Source organism: Taudactylus pleione, unplaced genomic scaffold (genome assembly GCF_031769625.1).
Source record: "Taudactylus pleione unplaced genomic scaffold, aTauple2 ptg000136l, whole genome shotgun sequence".
NCBI lineage: Eukaryota > Metazoa > Chordata > Amphibia > Anura > Myobatrachidae > Taudactylus > Taudactylus pleione.
This window is the reverse complement of record NW_028284538.1, coordinates 185,029-208,997: the sequence shown is the minus strand read 5'-3', so window position 1 is coordinate 208,997 and position 23,969 is coordinate 185,029. Positions and strand designations below refer to the sequence as shown.

The following is a 23,969-nucleotide window of genomic DNA, read 5'->3' as shown; positions in this document are numbered from 1 at the left end:
AGCCACTAGGATCACCGGTACCCGTTGATATTTGATCCGCCGAAGTACCCGAGGTAACATGGGAATCGGGGGGGAAGGGCTATGCCAGTCGAAAAGTCCACAGAACGGTCATGGCATCCACTGTGTAGGCCAGTGTGTCTCTGGACCTCGCTGATAATCAAGGAACCTTGCAGTTGTGACGAGACGCCATCAGGTCCACTTCTGGAAGGCCCCACTTACGAACAAACTGCTGGAAGACCTTCAGATGGACAGACCACTATCCAGACGGGAAGGTGGTCCTGCTGAGGAAGTCCACCTCCCAATTTTCCATTGCTGGAATGAACACCACCGAGAGCGCCAAAACAAAGGCTTCTGCCCAGGATAGAATGCGGGATGCCTCCGCCATTGCCCCTGCACTCTTGGTGCTGCCCTGATTATTCACGTATGCCACTGCCGTGGCATTGTCTGATTTAATCCACACTGCCTGGCCAGGGCGGACTGGGCTCCCAACACAGCCAGATAGATGGCGTGGAGCTCCAGCACATTGATCGGTAGGGCAGCCTATGATAATAACCAAAGACCCTGAAGACAAAGACTCGACATCACAGCACCCCGAACAAAGAGACTTGCGTCTGTGGTCACAATGACCCAGGTTGGAGTGACCGAGGAGCAGGTGATTGGAAACCAGCCACCAATGAAGGGATTGCCGAGTACTGTCTGACAGAACCAGAAGCTGGAGAGGTCCTCCATGTGTCCCAACCAATTTCGGAGAATTTGCCACTGGAATTCCTGCAAGTGGAAGCGGGCATACTGGATGGTCTTGAAGGTGGAGACCGTCATACCCAACAGCTTCATTCACCGCCAGATGGACAGGCGAGGCAGTAACATCATGACCAAATCCTGGAGGCCCCGGGATTTAGACTCAGGCAGGAAGACTACTGGAGGGAGGTGTCGATGAACAACCCCTGGGAACAGGAGGTGCTGGCAAAGTGTCAGATGACATTTGTCAAAGTTCAGGGTCCAACCGTGATCCTGAAGCACCTGGACCATGCGGTCTAGGAAGACCATCAAACTGAGAGATCAAATCTTCTTTCATGAGCAGATCATCCAAAAAGGGAACGACCATTATCCCGTCCTGGTACAGCAGGCTTGCCATTGCTGCCATAATCTTTGTGAAGATGCATGGGGCTGTAGCCAAGCCAAATAGCAGAGCCTGGAACTGATAGTGACCCGAGCCGACTGTGTTCTGATGCCGGAACTGGAACAATAACCCCTTCTGAAAGTAGAGACCCAATTGTCTGGTCCAGGGCCACCCTCTTCTTCGTGTCCTTAAGGGCAGTTGCGAAAAAACATCCAGTGGTGGACCCCTGAAGTCGATTATATAACCCCGGGAAACAATGCCCCGCACCCAGGCGTCGGTCGTCGACTCCACCCACTGGTCCCTGAACTGGAGCAGGTGGCTGACTACTCCCAAACGAACTTGGTGGGCTTAGATCCCGCCAGGCACTAGGCTTCTCCGAAGCCTTGGCCTCCGAGTGCCGGTAGGCACCAGCTACCCTGGCCCGACAAGCAGCACACCTGCTGGGAAAAGACGGCCTCGGACAGACTGACCTCTAGTAAATGCTTCCCCAGGTAGAGGAGAGAAAGGCATGAAAATGCGGTCCCCAGTGTTTTGAGGCAGCCACAGGCAGGAAAGTGCTTTTCCCACCGGTTTCCTGGGCAATAATGGTATCCAACTCGGTGCCAAACAGCACTTTCCCGCCAAAGGGAAGAGATTCCAAAGGATGTTTGGATATGGCGTCTGCGTCCCAGGCACAGAGCCAGTGCTCTCTGAGTCGAGGCACTTGTGACAAAAACCCTGGAGGCCACCTGAGCACCATCCTGGATGGCCACACACACATATTCAGCCGCCCTGCAAAGCTGTTTTACAAAGTCTAGTAAAACATCTCTGGACAAGTCACCCTGAAGCCCAGCAATGAGTTTGTCGGTCCATATCTCAATGGCCTGGCCCACCCACGCTGAGGCCAGCAAAGGGCGAATAACGACCCAGGAACTGATAAAAACTGACTTAAGGCAAGCTTCCAATTTCTTATCGGATCCTTAAAGTATGCCGAACCCTGAACCAGGAGAGCAGTGTGTTTAGCCAAATGTGCTACTGCCGCATCACCTTGGGAGGTTGCTCCCACTTGGGGATATGGTCTGGTGGAAGAGGGTAAAGGGACGCAAACTTGTGAGGGACGGAGAACTTCTTATCCGGGGCCTTCCATGCCTCCTCAACAATGTCCGAGGAGGCAGAGAAAGTAACAATCCTCTTGCGCCTACGCTTGAATGATCCCACCACTTGTGCTTGTGTATCCAAGTCCAGGCAGTCCAAAGACTGCCGTACCTCAGTAATGAGGTCCTCCACACCTTGACCCAAAGAGGGCTCCAGACTCTCCCACTCACGGGGGGACCTCCTCCTCTGGAAGTTCACCCTCCTCCTCGTTATGCGAAACATCGAATGGCCCCCTGGAAGTAGGAAGACGCTTAAACGCCTTGCGCAGCTTAGGATCCTGAAAGAACCATTCCATATAAGAGGAAACTTTATCAAATCCCGCCGCTGTGCGTTTCATAGTACAGAGCCAAGGTGGGTTGGGCCCAGGCTGGGGGACCGCATCGGCCGCAGCTGGCGACCCAGCCCCCTGTATGGCAGAGACAGGCGCACAGCCGCGCGAGCCTGTTCCTCCCGCTGAAGCCCCATAAGCTTCTCCAAGTTGGAGAGCGACCGACCCTCAGCCTGTGCCCATGCCAGTTCGTCTGGGTCGGACATGGTGCATCCCGACGCCTGCACGCAACCAGGCTCCACCTGACAGCACCCCAAAGTCCAACTGTCCACATGGCAATTTCACATGACACTGGGTACACGTAAAAAAATACCGCCATAATAGTGTTCTTTACCTTGACGGACTTTAATTTGCCTGTCATAGTTACCCCATGGTCCAGCAAAATCGTGGACACAGGTAGCCAGTAAAAAAAAAAAAAACACAGGTCACTGAAAACTGCACAACTCTCAAACAGGGAATAGTAATATACAAATACTTAACCTTAACCTTACTTGGAGAGGCAAACTGCAGCAGAGGAGAGGAGCTGGTGGCCGTATGTGATTTCACCCTTCTCCCGCAGAGGCAGATGTGATGCCATCGGCTGCTGTGCAGCAGAAAGAGACCAGCGCTGATAGGCTCTGCCCCCCGCTCTGTGCCGACAGTACAGCCTCCATTTACCAAGTATTACTCCACCCTCTGGAGAAAATACTTGGTATACCCTGTAGACGGCAGCCTGTGTCCGGTGCTCTCCCTACTGGAGTCGCCCCTTAGACAGCCCGGTAAGATGGCGCCATCATCCAGGACAGCACTGATGCTCTGCACCCTCTACCAGGGTGCGAGTGCGGACTGTCCTTGGCCCAGACAGTCTCTGATGAGACAGGCGTGCAATGGGGGTGCCACCAGTTAGCGCACCCCTCCACCGCTGTGGCTCCCGCAGCCGCTGCACTCTAACTGTGGCAACAGAACCTCACTAAAACAGAAAGGTAATATTGCAAATAAAAACAAAATAAACCCTAGCTACAAAAGGGCTGCAGAGCAGCCCTCCTAAAGCGTGCCTAACTTCACAAGCACTTAATCTACACTGGCATGATGGGGTTGCAGAGGGAAGGAGCTTAGTGCCAGCTCCTGCAGTCCCATCTACAACCCCATGGTCCAGTGTCCCCCAGCATAGAAGCAAGAGAAAAAAAATATATAGCCTATAGGTTACAAAGGCCAACGGTGCCAAATGCCGAAAAGCTAAGCTATATGGAACTTGGGGCCTGATTCAGAGCCGAGCGCTCTGACCAGAGCGCTCGCTCTGAATCAGGGCCCTCCAGCCTCATTTTGGAGCGTCCTCATGGACGCTTGCATAGCTGTGGGTTACCACCCGCAGCTTATGCGAGCGTCCATGATGGTCGCGATGGTCAAGACCATCGCGACCATCGGGCTTGCGACGAGACCCTGCGGTAGGGTCTCGCTGCCACAAGCCCAGGAGTGATTTTGGCTCTATCAGAGCCAAAATCACTCCCACTGACATCACTACTGATGTCAGTGGGGCCGGACTCAGACGGTAGGCGTTCCCATGGGAACGCCTCCGTCTGGCAGCCACGCCCCCGGCACGCCCACCAAAGAGGGCGTGCTGTCACTCACCATCGACAGCACGCCCCCTTTGGTGCGAGACCCATAATGACGGCTTGGCCGTTGTTATTGGGGTCTCGCGCATGCGCGCGACGGAGCTCCCTCCGTCGTGCGCATGCGCAATTCGGCACCATCGACCCGCTCGCGAGCGGGTCCGAATCAGGCCCTTGGTCAATGGCTCCTTACTGGTACAGCCTTTGTTTCAAATAATGGTGGCTGCAGTATCCCGGATTACACAGCAGATATCTTTGATATCCCATTCAACTTTTGGTAAATTGCAGGGATACTTAAATCATGTCTAGAAAAAAATAAAAAATTGCTGCCGCCGAAGGCGATGGTGTAACTGTGACAGGGTGATTCTCCTTCTCCGGCACTCTCTCTGCTCCAGACCAGCCAGGTAAGTATTATTTTTATTTGCTGGGGGTGGGGGTCGGACTGCCGCACGGGAGGATCGGACTACCGCAGGCAGGCCCGCCAAGAGCCGTGGCGGGCCCCGGTAATAGGGGGCGTGGCCTAATCGTGGGAGGCTTAGCCACGCCCCCTTGCCAAGAATAAAATAAAAAATTTCAGCGGCGCTGCGCGCTGGGGAGGGGGGGCGCTCTCAGCCCGGCGCAAAGCCAGGGGGGGCGTGATCAGTGTGATCGCTCCCCCACACAGGCATAGGAGACTGCTGTGGCTACGAGCAGTCTCCAACTGCAGCTCAGCACACGCTGTGTGCTGGGCTGCTGTGAGGGGGGGGAGTGGCGCCGGGCCCCTCAGGAAGCCCAGGCCTTGGTAATCTGTACCCGCCCCCCCCCCTCTCGGCACCCCTGGCCGCAGGGGGGAGGGCGGTTAGACTGCCTCAGAGGGTAGGAGAGGTCGGACTGCCGCGGGGAGGGGGCGGCATGACTTTCAATTGATGTCAGCGATGTTCTTGCTTGGTTGGCTGCATTTGTGTGAAAGGTGTGTGTGTGTGCCTGTCTGTCAGTGTGTGTCTGTATAATTGTGTGTGTTTCTGTGTCAGTGTGTGTCTATATCAGTGTGTGTGTGTCTGTCAGTGTGTGTGTGTAACTGTGATGGTGTGCTGAGAGACGAGTATATGGGAAAGATTCCTGGACTGCACAACCTGAATATATATATAATGGGAGGTGCTACCTGATGCGACTAATTGCAGGCACAGAAACAGACAAATCTCAGGTGCACAACTCCAAATTATTGATAATTATTGATAATATATAAATGCATTCAAATTTTGCAATCAATAGAGGTTTTTAGCATAATCATGGCCAAGGTTATGGGCCTACCCATAATATGCAGCTTTATATGCAGCTGTGGCTGCTCTTAACTATCTCTTTACACTGCACTTTTCTTACTATGGCGGTGCCCTGGGGCGGCTTAGCTGGGCCGGTTTTGGGGGTCCTGCACTCTGGATTTGAACCCTAGTATGTTAGGGACCTGCCCTATAGAGGTTACCTGGATATGGTGGGTAGGCCCATAATCTTGGCAATGATTATGCTAAAAAAACTCTATTCATTGCAATATTTATTTATATATTATCAATAATTTTGAATTGTGCACCTGAGATTTGTCTGTTTTTGTGCCTGCAATTAGTCTCATCGGGTAGCACCTCCCATTATATATATATTCAGGTTGTGCAGTCCAGGAATCTTTCCCATATACTCCATTTAATGTGCTTTATTGCACACCTGAGGGAAAGGAGACGCCCTCATTCTGCATTAGCACCCTTCCTTATTGGTTTAAAAACATGGAGTATGGTAATGTATATGCACACTGTATTAGGCACAATTCTAGGTAAGTCCTACAAGTTATATACTGTAGTGCAACTTTGGTTCATTTTTGGGGCGTGGGTCCCCCTGGATAGCTTTGGTTGATCTTTTTCAGGGCACTGGATTATAACACATTTTTCTTTTATAACACATTTTAACCCTTCACTGTGTGTTTAATATATATGTACTACACTTTTTTATTGTCATTCTTTATATGCAGCTGCAGCTGCTCCTAACTATCTCTTTCACACTGCACTTTTCTTACCATGGCGGTGCCCTCGGGGGAGCTTAGCTGGGCTAGTTTGGGGGGGTCCTGCGCTCTGGATTTGAATCCTAGTATGTTAGGGACCTACCCTATAGAGGTTACCTGGGTATGGTGGGTAACCCATAACCTTGGCCATGATTATGCTAAAAAACCTCTATTGATTGCAAAATTTTATTGCATTTTTATATTATCAATAATTTGTAGTTGTGCACCTGAGATTTGTCTGTTTCTATGTTTGTGTTTTACTGATATGCATGTTGTTATGTATGTTGTTTTTATGTGTTGATATTATCTAATGCAGTGGTTCCCAAATTTTTTTTAATCATGGCACTCTAGAGTATCAGCATTCTTTTCACGGCACCCCTCAGCCAAAAATTTGTTAGTGAGAATTTAGAACAATAATTTGTACTTACATGACATCCTTAGGTTCAAGTATGTGGTGGTGGACAGGGCTGCACTTCTGTTTGACCACATATGTTATGTTTTTGCCTCTTACATTGACCATAAATAATTTGATTTGTTGCTGGACCACCAACCTGGCGCACCCCTACAAGTGTCCCGAGGCACCCCAGGGTGCCATGGTATCCAATTTAAGAACCACCGATATAACATATGAATGTATCAAATATAAGCAGTTTTTTGTAATTTATCAAAATTTTTACTTTTTTAGCTTAGAGCAAATTCTATTTCGAATGTTACAGAATTCCTTGTTCCGATTTTTTAAATAAGAATTTGATATAAAATCCAGTTAATCGTTTGCTTGCCTAGTTAATTAATATTTGGCCTATTTAATAAACTAAAGCTGGGTAAACACTGGAGCGATATCGGTCATATATGTAGTTTACAGCCGAATCGGAATGTCACATCGTCCGGGACTGTCGGGAGCCTCCCGAAATTGGGTGCCGCTCCCGACACCCCGCAAGAGGAGGCAAGTCTCCTACATTGTCCGCTGCCCACCGCCACCCGCATGTAACAGTGGACGGTTCGGATGACGATGACGCGATTCGCGTTAATCGCGTCATCATAACCTCGCCCCCTGCTTTGTAATGCCAGTTATATCTGCATTATAAAGCGGGGGTCGGGGCCGCGATGATGCAAATGTGCAGACACACCCCCACTCCGCCCATTACAGCCGCCGTACCCTCCCTGCTGGACTGACCCGGCAGCTCCCTCCCGAAAGGGGCTGCCAGAAAGTCGGCATGTATTGTGTACGGCCACACTGCGCGGACTCCCACTGTTGTTAGCGATATCTTCCGGTCGGCTGTGCTGCAGGCCAACCGGACAATATCGCATGCAGCGCCGTGCAAGGTAATGAAGGACGGAGTGAGAGATCGTTCCATCCTTCATTACATCGTTCTGATGTGTACCGCGGATACATTTTGTTGGCCCATCGGCCACCATATCGTCTGGGTACACATTGCTCCAGGGTGTACCCAGCTGTAGTGAAATAGGATTCACTAACCCTTCAAAGTGGATAATAAAACTTTGTGGGTTTTTTTAAATCTTTCTACTTTGCTAACTCCTAAAAATGTTTATAGTGATATATGTAATATACTGTAGGCAGTCCCAATGTCCTCTCATTCTCATGATTAGTGAAAGCCACACACAAGGCTACCATGTAGTATTTTATGAGAGAAACTAGGAAGATTAATGTAGTGGAATGTAAAATATAGTGACATATATTACACACATTAGGTATTATGAAGGAACGGAGAACAAGTTTTAGAATATTTTCTGAATTTCAAATATTTTTATTTCGTGTGTTTATTTTATTTCACTTTCATTTTATTTTATAGCTCATTTACCAGTTAACAGATGCTACTTTCACCAGGTTTTAAACAATTAAGAAAAAAAATATATATAGATTGGGACAACTATTTATAGGGCACAGGTTCTCAAACTTGGGTCATGATTCATTTAGGATCGCAACTGCGATTACACACGCAGACGGCCGATTGCTGTATTCTGTAAGTGAGCGTTTGGGGGTGTTAACTGGGGGGTGGGCGGCAAAACACAAGCGCATCAGTGCATTTGAACGCTGTTACAGGGGCGTGCATAAATTAGCCACTGCGATGGCATACGCAGCTGCAGCTGTCACTGCGTGCGATGAAGTTAGCTAATTCTAAGTAAGGTCAGACCTGTTGTAATTATGCCTGAGACTCCGATGGTATTCGATGTTACCGATGGTTTCGAAGACTTGCAAAGTATTACAGGTGTGAGTAATGGGAAGTGGGCGTCCTTATGTTGTGCTGCGACGGCATGGCGATTGCAAAAATTCCCATATTTTCGCAGTGGGTCTGTGTGCGTAATTTGCAATCGCAATAGCCATCCGTAATGAATCAGGCCCTAGGTTTTCAGGACCCCAAACAGTGCATGTTTTCTAGGTCTCCTCACAGAATCGCAAGTGAAATAATTAGCTCCACCTCTGGATCTTTTAAAATATGTCAGCGTATAATGAGCACACCTGTGCACCTGCTGGGTGACCTGGGAAATGTGACCTGTGTGGGGTCCTGGAGACCGAGCTTGAGAACTACTAAGTTATACAAGTCATAGATGAACAAACTCAACCTCATGTCATTGATGGACTTTCTATTGCAATGTACATTACATACATATGGATTGATGTTTATTAATTTAACGTGCATGTAATGATAGTAATGTATAACATTATTGATGCACATTACAATCTATCTTAATAAATGTCAAGTTATCACCAGTTACGACAAATCATCTCATTATGGGAGGATTGATTACCCATCTTACATCCCTCTCATGACTTGGAGAGGGCAGAGGTTGCTTTATCCATCACATTAATATACTGGTGAGAGACAGAAACATCAATCTCACTGTGCAGTATAATGATTTTATGTCAGTGACACAACTGGTGCAAACTCAGTGGACTTCATTTGGTTCCCAATCGTCTATCGATTTACCACAGTGGAGGACGACTTTACTTAAAGAGAACACTAATGCTGGCTATGGCAGTCATGTGCTGCAGCAGGAGGCCCCTTATAATTAACCATATGATCTCCATACACACCAATCAATGCTTCCATGCGGGTAAATGGAAATCCAGTGATGAAACAATGTGATGTTGTCATCAAGGATTTCCCCCAGTTAAGTAATGAGGCCCATACATCAGCAATCACAAAAAAACAATCACTAAGGCCCATATTCAATTAGGAGCCGTCATTGCCGCTTTTGGGTGCGAAAAAGTATCACGCTCGTCCCCGCGTATCCCCGTATTCAATTCCAAATCGCCGAAAATGGGACCCGGCGAAAATGTGAGCGAACAGTGCTGTCATTTTTGGAGAAATCAGCCTGACACCCCCCTAAAGATGCTGTAACATGGGGGTTCACTATGGGTACCCCCGAATAGCCCTGCTGAAGGTATTTTGGGTCTTTAAATGGTCTCAATAGGTGCTGTTTAGCGTCTTTGAAAAAGTGATGAAGAATAGCATTTAGCAACTTTTTTTTAAAAAATGACTAGTCCCACCAAATTTGGGGTACTTGTAAATGGGTGCAAGCATATTTTAAAGTGGCTAATGTGAATTTTTCTATAACGTGAAAAATCCACCTGCAATCAAAAAAACACCTGACGCATAATTGGGGACCCCCCCTGAGTCTATTTCGCTAGTTTAGAAGTTTGTCCCCCAACTTTTTTTTCCACCCCCAAAATAAAAGTACCTTTTTGGGGTGACCTGTGATACTTTTTAAACAATGTTTGACACAGAATACCTTTGGGGGACTCTCCAAGGGGTGCAGGGTGGTTAGTGGAAGTTTGTACCCCAAAACCCCAATTGTGCACTTTTGCTCGCCACCTATTCATAGGCGATACTTTTTTGCACGGTTCTATTTCTTGACTTTCCGCATTGGCGAAAAGTCGGAAAAATTTAATATAGGGATAAGTCCAGATTGGCGAAAATTAAGTCATCGGCGAAAAAGTATCGCCGATAACGCCTTTTCTCCGGCAATTGAGTATGGCCCATAATCTGCGTTTCTCCCCCACCCCCCCGATTTAATGATACTCAAATTAATCATTCATTGCAGATATGTACCAACGATTTGTAGATCATTTTCCCTAAAGAAGGTATCTGCCAATCATGAAATGCTCATCATGTTTTTACTAGTAATGGTCTGCAAAATGGCTGATCGTTACCATACACTAGCAATCTACAGCCCTGATTGGTCAGCGATATCCAACATGTTGGATAACCTGATTCACCAATTCTAATCACTTTTTGGTTGGAATCGGCAATTGGTAAACTCCATACATTTACAATTTTTTGTCCAGGGAGCTGAATCTGTTGCCAGATTTATTGCAGCCTGGATGGACCTTAGGCCCTCATTCAGAGCCGTACGCTCTGAGCAGAGCGCACGCTCTGAATGAGGGCTGGCCTCCATGAGAATGGAGCGTCCTCCTGGACGCTCGTATAGCTGTGGGTCACCACCCACAGGCTATACGAGCGTGCAGTTTGATGGCCGCGATGGTCGTGACCATCGCGACCATCGAAACTGCGAGCCGGAGCCTGCGGTTGAGGTTTTCAACCACAAGCTCCGGAGTGATTTTGGCTCTATCAGAGCCAAAATCACTCCCACTGACATCACTAGTGATGTCAGTGGGCCGGCTTCTGACGGGAGGCGTTCCCGTGGGAACGCCCCCGTCAGGGAGGCACGCCCCTGGCACGCCTACCAAAGGGGGCGTGCTGTCAATCAACATCGACAGCACGCCCCCTTTGATCAGACACAACGAGCGAAGGACTTTCCTTCGCTCGTCGCGTCTGGCGCATGCGCACGACGGAGCTCCCTCCGTCGTGCGCATGCTCAGTCCAGAACATCGACCCACTTGCGAGCGGACAGCCGCTCGCGAGTGGGTCTGAATCAGGCCCTTAATATGCTACATATATACTACTAAATTAAGAAAGAACAAGTCTGGACCTAATCCTCACCTAGGGAAGTGTCTATTCCCATGCTGGATACCCTTTCAAACCCTAGGCGGTCGGGGTCTACTGTGCTACAAAGAGTGCTACATTTCTAGTGGAGGGATCGAGGCACCGGGCTTTGCCATTCAAGTTTTTCATATTATTTTCTGTGTGCATTTGGAAGGATGGATGTCTTCAGGATACATCATTAAAGCATTCCAAGTACTTTTCTGTATGTCTTTGGGCGAATGGGGATGAACTATGCCTCTATTTTCACTGCCTCCTGAGGCCTGGCCGGATTAATGATTAATAATTTGGTGCCCCTCATTATGCTTTCATGTTCCAATATTTCTCTGTCTCGTTGGTTATAATATTCTAGTATATAAATTAGTATGTTGCCAAGCTTTAAGTATGTGAAGAACGTTTTATCTCTATAGTATGTCTGTGGAAAATGTTTTATCCTTACTATGCGGGAGAGCTGGGTTTAGTATATTCTAGCCTAGCTAAGGTCTACAATATATTGCCCTTGTCATAGATGTGTTTTATTATCCTTTGTCTGTGTGGGTGGGGGGAGGGGGTTTATAGGTTAGGATATTGTAGGTTGGTTAAGGGGAATTGGGATCCAAGTATGCCTGGGTTGGGGTTAGGCCATACAGGGTGGGGGGTTATAGGATGGGTTGTTTTGGAGGGTTTTAATTTATGGCAGATTATTAGTATTTGTTAATTTTACTTAGTAATATTTTGCAATTATTATGTATCAGGCTTAAGATGTAAGGTACTTTTGTACTTGTGTATGCCTCTAGCACTGGCTATCTATGTTTTATATTTGGTAAATGAGCCCATATGGCGCCCATGGGCTCTTACTGTTTATTGATATAATATGTGGTGCTCTTTATATCCTGATATATTGGTTATTTGTCTCTACTTATGCTTATTGCCTGATTATATTTATTTTTGTATATTGTATGTGTTACTCTGTCTGTCATTTATTATTTGTTGGGTGTTTTACTCTAAGTTCTCTATTGGGAATTATGCCATTTAAGAAGGTGATACCGAATATTATTCTTTAAGTCAATGTCTATGCAATTTGTCCTACACCTGAACAAAAGTAGGCTTCATATGTTCGTGATTTTGCTCTCTACCGAGTCTGTATCAGGCATAATTTGTAATGGAGTCTATATATGTGTACTCGTTTTGTTTATGTTATTATAAAATCAATAAAAAATTATTGAATTACATATATTCTACTAAATATTAACATAATACACTGCTGCAGAAGGTGTACAGCTCTAATGATTCACAATACACAGTCTGACAAGGCAATAAATACATATAATTCAGAGACTGGCAGCCTGTGCTGCTGCTTAGGACTATAAATCCTAGCCATAATGGCCTATTTATTAACAAGATATTATGTACACGGATACTGCTTCTCCCCCATGTATAAATGTGGGGCTGGGTGGTAACTGACCATTCCGACAGCTGCAGCTGTCAATGGCTGTCAGTTCCGACAGCCAGGGATTGTGCATTAAACCCTGCAGAAATTCCCCCAGCGGGTGCTGCTAGGGGGTTTTCTGACCGTCACATGCGCAGAGTGTCGGTCAAAAGCCAAGGTGAGTATTTCTTAAGAACTAATGTGACATTAATGAAACGCGTGAGTAAACAGGTATGTCTTGAGCCTATTTTTGAAGGATTCTAGAGTGGAGACCTCAAGAACTGTGCAAGGAAGCAAGTTCATAGAGTCGGGATTGCAAAGTTAAAAGCTCAACCCCTAAATGAATTAAGGGAGATTCTAGGTACTGCTAATAGTTCTTCATCTGCAGGATGCCAGCGAGTGGCACAGTAAGGAATCAGAAGCTCCTTCAGGTACCTTGGATCCTGGTTATATAGCGCGTTAAAAATCAGTAAGCCACTCTTGAAATAGATTTGCTATCTTACAGGCAGCAATGTGGATGGCAGATTTCCATGATTTGCGGCATCTGGCAGTAGGGGGGTTGTGAGGCCATGACGACACGATTTCCCACAAATCTCATCACCAGCTCCTGGACCGACCACTTCCCTGGGAAGCAGATGGCATCTGGGCGGCTTTTCTACTTTCTCAGCTGTCCGAAATGTGGAAGTCTCCCACACATTCCAGGAGAGTTGGGCAAGTATGCTTTACACAGATTTCCATACATAGAATTGTATGCAAAATCAGAAGATTTTTATTTCAGGAACAAATACGTTTTCTAATGTGCAAGCAGTGTTCCCCAGCTGACATGATTATCAGAAGCATCATTGTAAGTTGCATGGTAGTTTAATAATTTATGCAAAAACATTGGAATATGTCCAATCCATCTATCTATTCTATTTTATCCTAGGACTAAACATTCTATTCATATAATTTATATAAAAGGATCGGTATATAAATTATATAACATTACACACATGCCTGTGGTTTCATGGAAGTCCTAAGCTGTACAGACTTCCTGTAATATACTGAAAAAAAATGCAAGGAGCCACTTTGTTCCTTCAATGGCTTACAGCAGATGCTAATTGTTTCCACTTAGCTGGCGGAAATTAAATTTATAGGAGATGCAGATCAGTTGTCAAAAAATCTGTTAAAAACTGTTTAGTTTGTAACAGATTCTAACTAAAGGTCCCCATACATCAGCAATCTGAAAACCACAATTGAACAATTTGAAGATTTATTGCCCGATTTTAGGATTTCCCAATCTAGAAATCTGCACCCATACATTACAGATCTTTTCAGTGATTTACAGATCGATTGCAGCAAACACAGATCTGCCAATCTTGAAAGGCCCATCCTTTTACTGCATATCTGCTGATCATGTCCATACACTAGAAATCTACAGTCCCGATCCATCTGTGACATCCAACATGTTGGACAATCTGATTTAACAATTCCGATAATTTTTTGGTTGCAATCTGCGATCTGTGAAGCCCATACATTGCAGATTTTTATACACAATCATCTGCAAATTGCAGAATTGCCACAATCGATTGCTGATGTATGGGGGTTCCATTTTCACAATTGGAAAAACTAAGCTAAGACAAGTTGTCTCTATTGTTTTGCTATATATTAAGTGAAAAGAAATCTGTAAAAAAATGACCACATCACCAAACTGCCAAGACCATGCCACATTTATCAAAAATATACTCCCGAATGGGCACGTTCTGCACTTTTTGTACCAATTAAAATCTTGGCTATCTGTAAACATAATGCTGGTATGACAAATAGTAAGCCCAAATGCTGGCGAATCCAGCGAATATCTGCTATTTGCGCACGTGCCACAGAAAGCAATTGCAAACTGTGCGGGTCCCTTACCACGCATCCATGGACGAAAATGGAAAGTGCAGATGGATTGATTCGTCTGTGGATGGATCTCTCTCTGCCTGAAATGGACGTGTGAAGGCTGCAACAGTGTGGTTACTGTGCAGACAATGGAAGAGATCCATCTCACGGGAGTGTGGTGGGCGTAAGCCGGCTTCCGTGCTTGATCATAGAGCACAGACGAAGATGGGACACTTATTTTAGATGCATATTCTGCATCCAGCACTGGGTGCAGATGAAAAAACTGTTGCCTTCCGCATGAAGATGGATAGATAATCATCTTAGATGGTCAAAAACTCGCATTGGAATAAGATGGTAAACGACCTGGTGTCAGCTGTACAGAAAATTGTCCAACTCAGAATAAGCCACATAATGTTGTTTTTTTTTAAGCAAATATTGGGCCCGATTCAGCAAGGATCGCAACTGCGATTACGCAAGCAATCAGCCGATTGTTGCATACTGCGTGCCAGGGCGTTTGAACACTGTTGCAGGGGCTTGCATAAAATAACCACTGCGATGCCGTATGCAGCATGAGCACTTATAGCGTGCGATGAAGTTAGCAATTCCTGAGTAAGGTCTGACCTTGTGCAAGTGTGCGTGAGGCTGCGATGGTACTCGATAGTACCGATGGTTTTGCAGTCTTGCTAAACATTACAGATGTTTGTAAGTCATAGTGAGCATCCTTATGTAGTGCTGCGACTGTATAGCGATCACAATGGATTAGCATACTATCGCAGTTGCAATCCGTAATGAATCAGGCCCACTGAACACAATTAGTGATCCTCACCCTAAACTATTAAAATACTATTTAAGGGGCATTCTGGAGTAAATATACTTCCTCCCCTGCACACACCCTAACCGAACCAGAAAAGCTACATCTGATAAAATTGCTGCTGCTAAAAAGACGATCCTCTCTACGTGGATCAAACCTAGCACCCCAGCGCTCACTTTACTGTTGCCTAGGCTTCTTTATTTAATCACCATGCAGAGCCGGCCCTAGCCAATTTGGTGCCCTAGGCAAAATTTTGACTGGTGCCCCCTAGCAGATAATCCCACCACCAATCAAAGGCCCCCATTTATCAACGAAGCATAACTCCTTTAGCGCTCGCTAAAGGGGTTATGCCATCTTTTCTGGATTCAACAAACAGCTGTTTCTCAAGCATCGCTCTCAATATCTTTTAGATGGCGAGTGCGATGCGGTCCCCATTGCCGGCAATGGAAAACCAGCAGTGCCTTTCCGGCTTCAGCAAAGCCTTCCAGGCACTGCCGGCTCCCCGTGTTATGCACGTGCGCAGATGGACCATTGCGCATGCGTATAACACCAGAGCCCTGTCGCTGGCAGCGTTAGGCAGCCAGCAGCCCAGGTGGAGGACCTCACCGGAGGTTTAAGTATTAGTAAATACCAGTAAATTTTTAGTTTGTATCACAGTGATACTAAATGAAAAATTGCGCTGGTGTTTACCATCGTTGATAAATGGGGGCCTAAGTGTTTATATACGTGGAAGCCAAAATTACAAAACATTTTTTGTGCTGAAAAAGTCCCCCATCGGCTTATACTTGAGTGATGCTCCAGGACCAGGGCCGGTTCTCCCGTTACGCAGCTGAGTAGGGCGCCACATATTGGAGGGCGCCTCAGCTGCGTACCATGCGGGCCGCGGTGCAGACTGTGTCTCTGTGACACAGCTGCACCGCGTGTGTAGCGCTGACCGGACGGAGTTCGGTCAGCACTACACAGTGCCAAACACACAGCCGCCGGCGCCATGTGTTTGTTGTAATCAGCAGCCGATGAGAGTCTGTCAAACTCATCGGCTGCTGCTGCTCCCACTGCGGGAGCCATCTTCCGGCTCCCGCAGTGGGTAATGGGAGAGACGTCATGATGTCATAATGTCTCTCCCATAATGCAAAGCGGCCGGAGGAGCCGGTAGCAGCGTCGGGACCAGGAGCGGGGTTTCAGGTAAGCGTTTTTGTTTTTTTATTATTACTGGTACGTCTCTCTCTACTGGGGGGGCTACTACTGGGGGCAGTACCAGGGGTGGGGGATTACTACTGGGGGCACTACCTGGGGGGGATTACTACTGAGGGCACTACCAGGGGGGGATATTACTACTGGGGGCACTACCAGGGGGGATTACTACTGGGGGCAGTACCAGTGGGGGGGGGGATTACTACCAGTAGCTGCTGCATTTCCCACCCTAGGCTTATGCTCGAGTCAATAAGTTTTTCCAGTTTTTTGTGGTAAAATTAGGCACCTCGGCTTATATTCGGGTCGATTTATACTCGAATATATATATATATATATATATATACACACACACACACACATATGTACACATATATATACACACACACATATATACACACACACACACGCATATCTAATACGGACAGAGGCAGGCGACACAAAATATAAATGATAGGGTGCACATCCTTTAAACAAACGCAGAAGCGCAGCACTCCATGGACTCACGGAAATGACCACAGCACAATGCACAATTTTACCAATATTAAGCTTTGTGCTGTGGTTATTTCCTTGAAGTCCACGGAATGCTGCCATTCTTGTACATTTTATATATATATTTATGATAAAGTTGTATTTCTGGGGATATATATCTACAGATATATATATATATAGATATATATCTATTATATATATATATATATATATATATATAAATATATATACATGACACAGCTCAGCCCCCCCCTCTCTGCCTACAGTACCAGATTAAACTTACTTTTCGATGCAGCTAATGCTGCTGCTCTTGATGCCTGGTCCAGGGCTGGGCACTGGGCAGTGGCGGGCGGTGACTTATCTGGATACAGAGCCGTGAGGTCACTCACGGTTCTGCTCCGCAAAGGCCCACGGGAGGTGTGGCAGCAGCAGGGCATGCGCAGTTTGCCCTCCCGCGGCCGTCTTGACTCCTTCTATAGACAGAATGAGCTTCTGTGCAGAAGCTCATTCTGTCTAAGGGCCGGGCGGATGCGGATCACGGCCAAAAGTCACATAACTGGCCTGGCCATCCTCTGAGCTGCCCGATCGGAGAGCTCCGATTGTGGCAGCGTGCTGGGAGAGAGGGAGGGAAACAGCGTCGGCGGGGCGGGGACGGGTTCACTGACAGTGCGGTAGGTGGGGGCAGCGGCATTAGAGGCAGAGCCCTGGAATGCCCCTAGGGCATTCCAGTCGCCCCAAGGCATTTGCTTGTAATGCCTATGCCTAGGGCCGGCTCTGTCACCATGGCTTGGACCGCTATGTCCATTGATAAAGGAAAATTGGCAGATACATTTTTCTCTACATGGGGGGTATTCAATTAGTGCGGCTAATTCCCACGCCAGAACAATTTTAATTAGCAGGGATTATCCGGCGCTCGAGCCCCGGCAGTCGGACTAAATCTCACAGCTCAAGAAGGAGCGAGGTAAAGTAAGCAGAAAAACCACAAATTCGGGTTCGCGCGTGGGGAAATACCCATTGATTCCGCAGTTTACGTGCCTGAATCCTGATTTTTTTTTTCTGCATGGGAAAAAAAGGCTATTTAATTGAATAGCCTTTCCCCGCGCCGCGTGGATTTTTGCCAGTAATTAGTCGCGGCTAATTGAATTGTGTCTAAAAATGACTATTTAAGGTTGGCCAATGACCATCAGTCCTTGTGTGAGGTCTTCCACATGAGGGGAGGTAACCTGTAATCTAATTATTATGACTGTAAATATAAGCAAGAAATGAGATGAATAAAAATTAATCATTGAGGAAATGGGTTCCTAAACTTTTTTGAATCACAGCGCCCTAGAGTATCAGAATTATTTTCCACGGCACCACTAAGCCAAAAGTTTCTTATTTACAAACCCATCAAAAATTAAGTACTGTAAATGGTGTTTATATGTCATCCTTTGGTTCTGTTATGTGGTGGTGGACATGGTTACGCTTCCCTTTGTCCACATATTTTATGATTAGCAACCACTGGTTTTGCCGATCTCATTGACCAAAATGGTACTCGACCACCAACCCATGGCACCCCTGCAAATGCCCCACGCCACCCACAGGGTGCCAGGGCGTCCAGTTTGGGAATCACTGATTTAGAAGATAAAAATAAAAACAAGATATAAGATTGTGATTTCGCATATCATTGGAAAATGTATTTTAAAATTCAGTATTTGTGAGCAATGACACTGAAGGTAAATTATACCAGTTGTTAGTCATGTCTCTGATAATTGTTTTAATAAACTAAACTAGAGGTTCTCAAACGCGGTCATCAAGGCTCCCCAACAGTTCAGGTTTTAGAGATCCATGGTTGAGCACAGGTGGTTAAATCAAATTGACTGAGGTACTAATTAAGTCACCTGTGCTCAAGCATGGAAATCTCTAAAACCTGAACTGTTGGGGAGCCTTGAGGACCACGTTTGGGAATCTTTGAACTAAACACATACTACACATTCACTAATACTTAACTAATACCTCTTTTACATCTGAATGCCGGCTCGCACCCAGGATTATGTTCACATGCCCATCCTGGGTGTGACCCGGCTGAGACCCCTTTAAGACTGTCGGCCCAACCCAACACTGTCATCGGCATCACGTGATGAGCCGGCACTTGGAGATGATCTCATCTCCAAGCGCTGGCTCTTCCTTTGCAGTGAACAGGACCCGGGTCGCATCAACCCAGGTTACCCGTTCACACTGCATCACGAGCCGTGTTGAACACATGTTCAACCCTTCTCGTGACCATGGCTGAAATGCTGTTACTCGGCTTATTTCAACCAGGCCCTTTCACACTGCACAGTAACCCGGGTTGCTGCGCGTTCACATTCAATAGGGGGGTATAAGGGGGATAAGTGACATTACAGACCCCAATAGAAATGTAAATGGGCCATTTGCCGTTTCATCGTCTCACTCCGAAAGCCTTGTTCTAGTTACTTACATACGAACTGAGTCATTCTCTGTCGGGCACCAACCTTGAATCTGACAAAATGAACTAACACACCGACCAGTGAGAAAACCTGTAATACAAAAACAGAGAAGTCACAAAAGTTTACAATAGATATATTGTTTCTCTTCCCAGTCTAACATCTGTTCAGCTCAATATGCTATTACATATTTCAGGGATGTAGCTCTCTCTCTGCATAGTATTAGCAGTTTAAAAGTGAAATCACTTCCTCTCCATAAATATTAAGGACAAGTTATATATCTAACCGAATATAGACCCTGATTCAGAAGTGTAAATATTTGCGCAATTGAGTGATTATTTGCTACTGTGCATGCGCAGAAAGTCCCTATGGCGCACATGTACCACTGAATGTACGCAGATATCGCTGTTGCATATGCAATGGCATGTATTTGAGATAATGGTGGAAAGGCAGCCACTTGCCTCCTGCCAGGTATGTGAAGGCGGCACATCTGGTGGAAAGTGGACACCCATACTACTTCTGCCAGCCCTGAGCACACTAGTAACCGAAATCTGATTATTGCAAAACAATAACTTAATATATACTTTTCTTGTTTAATAATTTATGGATTATATTTAATAGACAAATATTAGATGAATATATTCTTACCATTTGCCGTGGGCTTGTTTCTTGTACAATTGCTGTCAGCGATGCATTTATGCTTCTCATCGCTCTGAAAATGGAAACCGATAGATAAGAAACATTGTCAAATAAAAGCAAAAATTTGCATAGCACTTCCACACAATACTGGGGTGCAGCTCACCTCTGGGCAATGGTCCTGCACTTGATTTGGAGTTGTTATAAGTTTTGTGAGGATCACAAACACAGAGGACCCCTGAGAGGTTAAAAACATAAATACAAGTGATTAGAGGTAAGAACTATGCATTTGAATAATTATTGCTAAAACAGAAACCGAGAAGGTAATTAATGCAGCAGACATGATGGACATCCAAGTGGCAAATGGCAAAGTAATATGACAACCTGGCATCTCTATACATATTTACACACACATACAGTACATATATGTAAAGGAGCCCTGCAGGTTTTTGCACTTTAATATGGCTGATGTTACGGAACTGGCAGATCTAGCGGAATCAGTATGTAATACCGCAGTTCTAATCCCAACAGTAGAAGCCCAGCAGGGGTGAAGATCCTGATCGTTAATTTGTAGTATCGCTAACCCTACTCCCTACCCTAACCCTCCTTTAGGGGTGCCTAACTGTAACTTTCCTCCCAAGTGCCTAAATCTAACCCCCCCTTTAAGTGCCTAAACCTAACCCCCCCTTTTCCGCAGCCTAAACCTAAGTCTCCTGGGGGGTGCGTAACCCAAAGTCCCCCCAGGAGCCCTAAAACCTAAACCTCCGCCCCCACGGCTGTCCGCGCCCGGTGCCCGGCTTACCTTCGTTCGGTATGCCGGGCGTCAGGCTCCCAGTGTAGGTCTAATGACAGGCATCAGGATTCCAAAGCCTGTCATTAGTACCTTGCTGGGATTAGACAGTCGGGAAGCCGGCGGTCGGCATTTCGACCGTCAGCTTCCTGACTGCATCCCGATCTAGCACTAGTTGATGGGCAGAAATTTGCAGGATCAGCAACAGACATTCCTTAAGATATATCTGTAAGAATATGATTTTATGGTACTTCCGTATCTTTGCGGCCCCCTGCTGGATGTGTGTTGAAGATACGAAAGTAGCGTGAACTTCAGGAAATACTATTTAGACCCTTGCGTGCTCGCTGCGCTCGCCACGCTGCGGGCACGGTGGCTCGCTTCGCTCGGATGGTAGGGAATGATGTTGGATGGTAGGGAATGACGTTTGATACAAGCTTATAAGCCAGTGTCCAACGTCATTCCCTACCATCCAACGTCATTCCCTACCATCCAAGTGGGCATGGAGGGGGAATAAATCCATGTGGCGAGCAAAGCGAGCCACCGTGCCTGCAGCGTGGCGAGCGCAGCGAGCCCGCAAGGGTCAGAATAGTATTTCCTGAAGTTTACGCTACTTACGTTTCTTCACTGAATAGCGAAGATATGCAAGTAGCGTAACCAGGGGCCGCAAAGATACAGAAGTACCGATTTTATTTTATGGAGTTAGATATTAAGGGCCGTATTCAGTTAGAAGCGAAAAGCTGTTTTCCGCAGAAAAATATCACGGATCGGGGTTTTTCTCGTGGTCGAAACTTATCTCCAAATTCAATTAAAGCTGATTTTCGCCTACGCGGAAAGTCAATGCAATGTAATAGGTGAAAAAGATTCACCTAAGGATAGCAGGAGAAAAGAAGTGCAACATTTTTCATTTAGGGTGCAAATGTGGGGAAACCACTCAGAACCCTTGGGACAGCCCCCAAAGTACAACTGTGTCAAAAAATCCCTGGGGAAAAATACATAACAACACCCCAAGAAATACTATCACTCTGGGGGCGAAAAAGTACAAAGTGGGGGGACAAGAAGAAAAACTAGAGAAATAGGGTTCTTGAGGTGCTGTAAGGAGGGGCCAGGTGTTTTCGGGATTGTAGGTGAATGTATGAGAGTGGTTTTTAAAAAATTTTAAAAGTGCACTTTTGAGACATAAAAATATACTAGCACCCATTTTCAAGTACCCCAAATTTGCCAGGACTACTTATTTTCACACAAAAAATACTGCTTAATGCCATTCTTCACCACTTGCGCAAAGACGCTAATAAAAAGGTACTGAAACAACTTAAGTACCCCAAAGAGTTTTATTAGGGCTATGTGGACACATCTACATTGATCCCCAATGTTAGTGCATCTTTTTGGGGGATTCAGGCTGATTTCCTCCATTCTGACAGCACTTTCCCCCAGTTCTGAATTTGCCGCTTGCCCTTTTCACGTGGTTTGTACGGCGAATAGCGGGGATGCGTACGATAAGTTTGTCTTCATGACATATGTTACATAAAAAGCACTGCATGACCATAACAGACCATGTTATCAAGCAGTGATAACTACTTTTTTTGTATTTTTCAGCGGAAAAAGGGGATATCACTGTTTCTCCTGGTTTAAGAGCCATATCATGGCAATACCAATTTTTTCAGCAGTGCCTCTAAATTTGTCAATTTCCACCAGCACTGTAATTTATCAAACTGAGTAAAAGTGAATCTTTTTGCAGCTTGAGATAAAAAGATAATGGCATCACAGAATGGCATTACCCTTCCTTATGTACCTGTCGGTGTGTGCGAGCCTTGGAAGAAGTACTGCACTTTATTGGACCAGCATGGAGATAAGGGTGAATGTTAATGGGCATATGGAGGCTCTCTGATCCCTGCATGTGTACTACTGTACTCAACGTATGTATACAAAGCAGCATTATGCTACCAGCGGAGATAAATAAATGGCTTTGCATATAGCCTCCAATTTCGCAACACAATGTGTGGGGGGGGGGGGTATCTATTTTAATAAATTGCAGGGGTACAACAGCAGTCATGGTGGCTATGATATATTGACTCCCATGTCTTTTTCAGATTTACAGAAAATGATACAACCCCGTATTCCAAATGTTGCCCTGATGAGACTATACTGTATATATGTATCTTTTTGTCTACATTTAACAGATACATTTGACCCTGAAAGTAGAATTAATCAAACAACAACAGCCCTTATAAAATCCCCTGTTGAGACTGAGTTTGCCACTTGTCTGACAAAGTGAACATCTTTTGCGAAACGCGTTACAAGTGGCTTTACTTGTAAGAGAAGACCTCAGGATTTAATGGCAGTACTGTCTTCCTGCTACCTCTGATACTGCAGATCAGATAAAGACTTTAACATGAAAAGCTTGATATTCCATTCTATCTTGTGAGTGCACCCTTTGGCTTTTTATAATTGTATTTTAACTGTTGCAATGTCAAACTATTTTAAGTACTTCTGTTTAGATCAACTAAAGGCAATTAAACTAAATGAAGACTCTAAAGGGATTTTAAATCGCTGTACCAAGCTACCAGCTGATTTGAGTGCTTTGGTGGATCTGTGAGGTAGTTGAAGTAAATAACAAATAGATGTTTGAAAGGCTTGAAAATAAACTAATTAAGGTGAGTGGTTGGGAATCTGATTATTTATCTTTTTGGTCTAATACAGATTAGAATATATTGTATCCTCCTTTCTATTTTGGTAGAAAAACACAGCAAATGTCAAGCAGGTGTACTGAACACGCAGCTATGCAGCTGCTGGTGAACTACATATCCCAGCATGCCCTAATTGCAAAACTGTGGCAGGACATGCAAGGATGTATAGTTCCACAGCAGCTGGGGGGGCACATGTTGAATACCTATACGTGCTGGCTTATTCTAGGCACAATTCACAGAGACTTGCACTGTGTAAATGGTATGACTAGTAAATGACCCACTGCAATTACTGACCCACTGCAAGTGGACAATTGGAAATAACAATACTAAGGCACAAAGAGATATAGAAAACAAATCGATTAAAAATAGATTGAACATTGCTGAAACATTAAATGTAAGTACAATATTTGTTTTACAGTGATTGCTGTTGTACCTCTTATTACTTTATCATGCACTATTATTGCTCCTTGTTACTGCCAATAAAGAGATAAATATAAA

General features: G+C 45.7%; 1 protein-coding gene across 1 annotated transcript in view; it reads right to left on the bottom strand.

Moving 5' to 3' along the window:
- The window catches only part of P2RX3 (purinergic receptor P2X 3), a 68,823-nt gene that overhangs the window by 31,076 nt on the left and 13,778 nt on the right, over positions 1-23,969 (bottom strand). The window contains exons 3-5 of the mRNA XM_088473545.1: positions 20,164-20,235; positions 20,010-20,073; positions 19,376-19,454 (exon numbers count right to left, since the gene is read on the bottom strand). Coding sequence (XP_088329671.1) covers positions 19,376-19,454; positions 20,010-20,073; positions 20,164-20,235 — 215 coding nt within the window. The remainder of the gene's footprint in view (positions 1-19,375; positions 19,455-20,009; positions 20,074-20,163; positions 20,236-23,969) is intronic.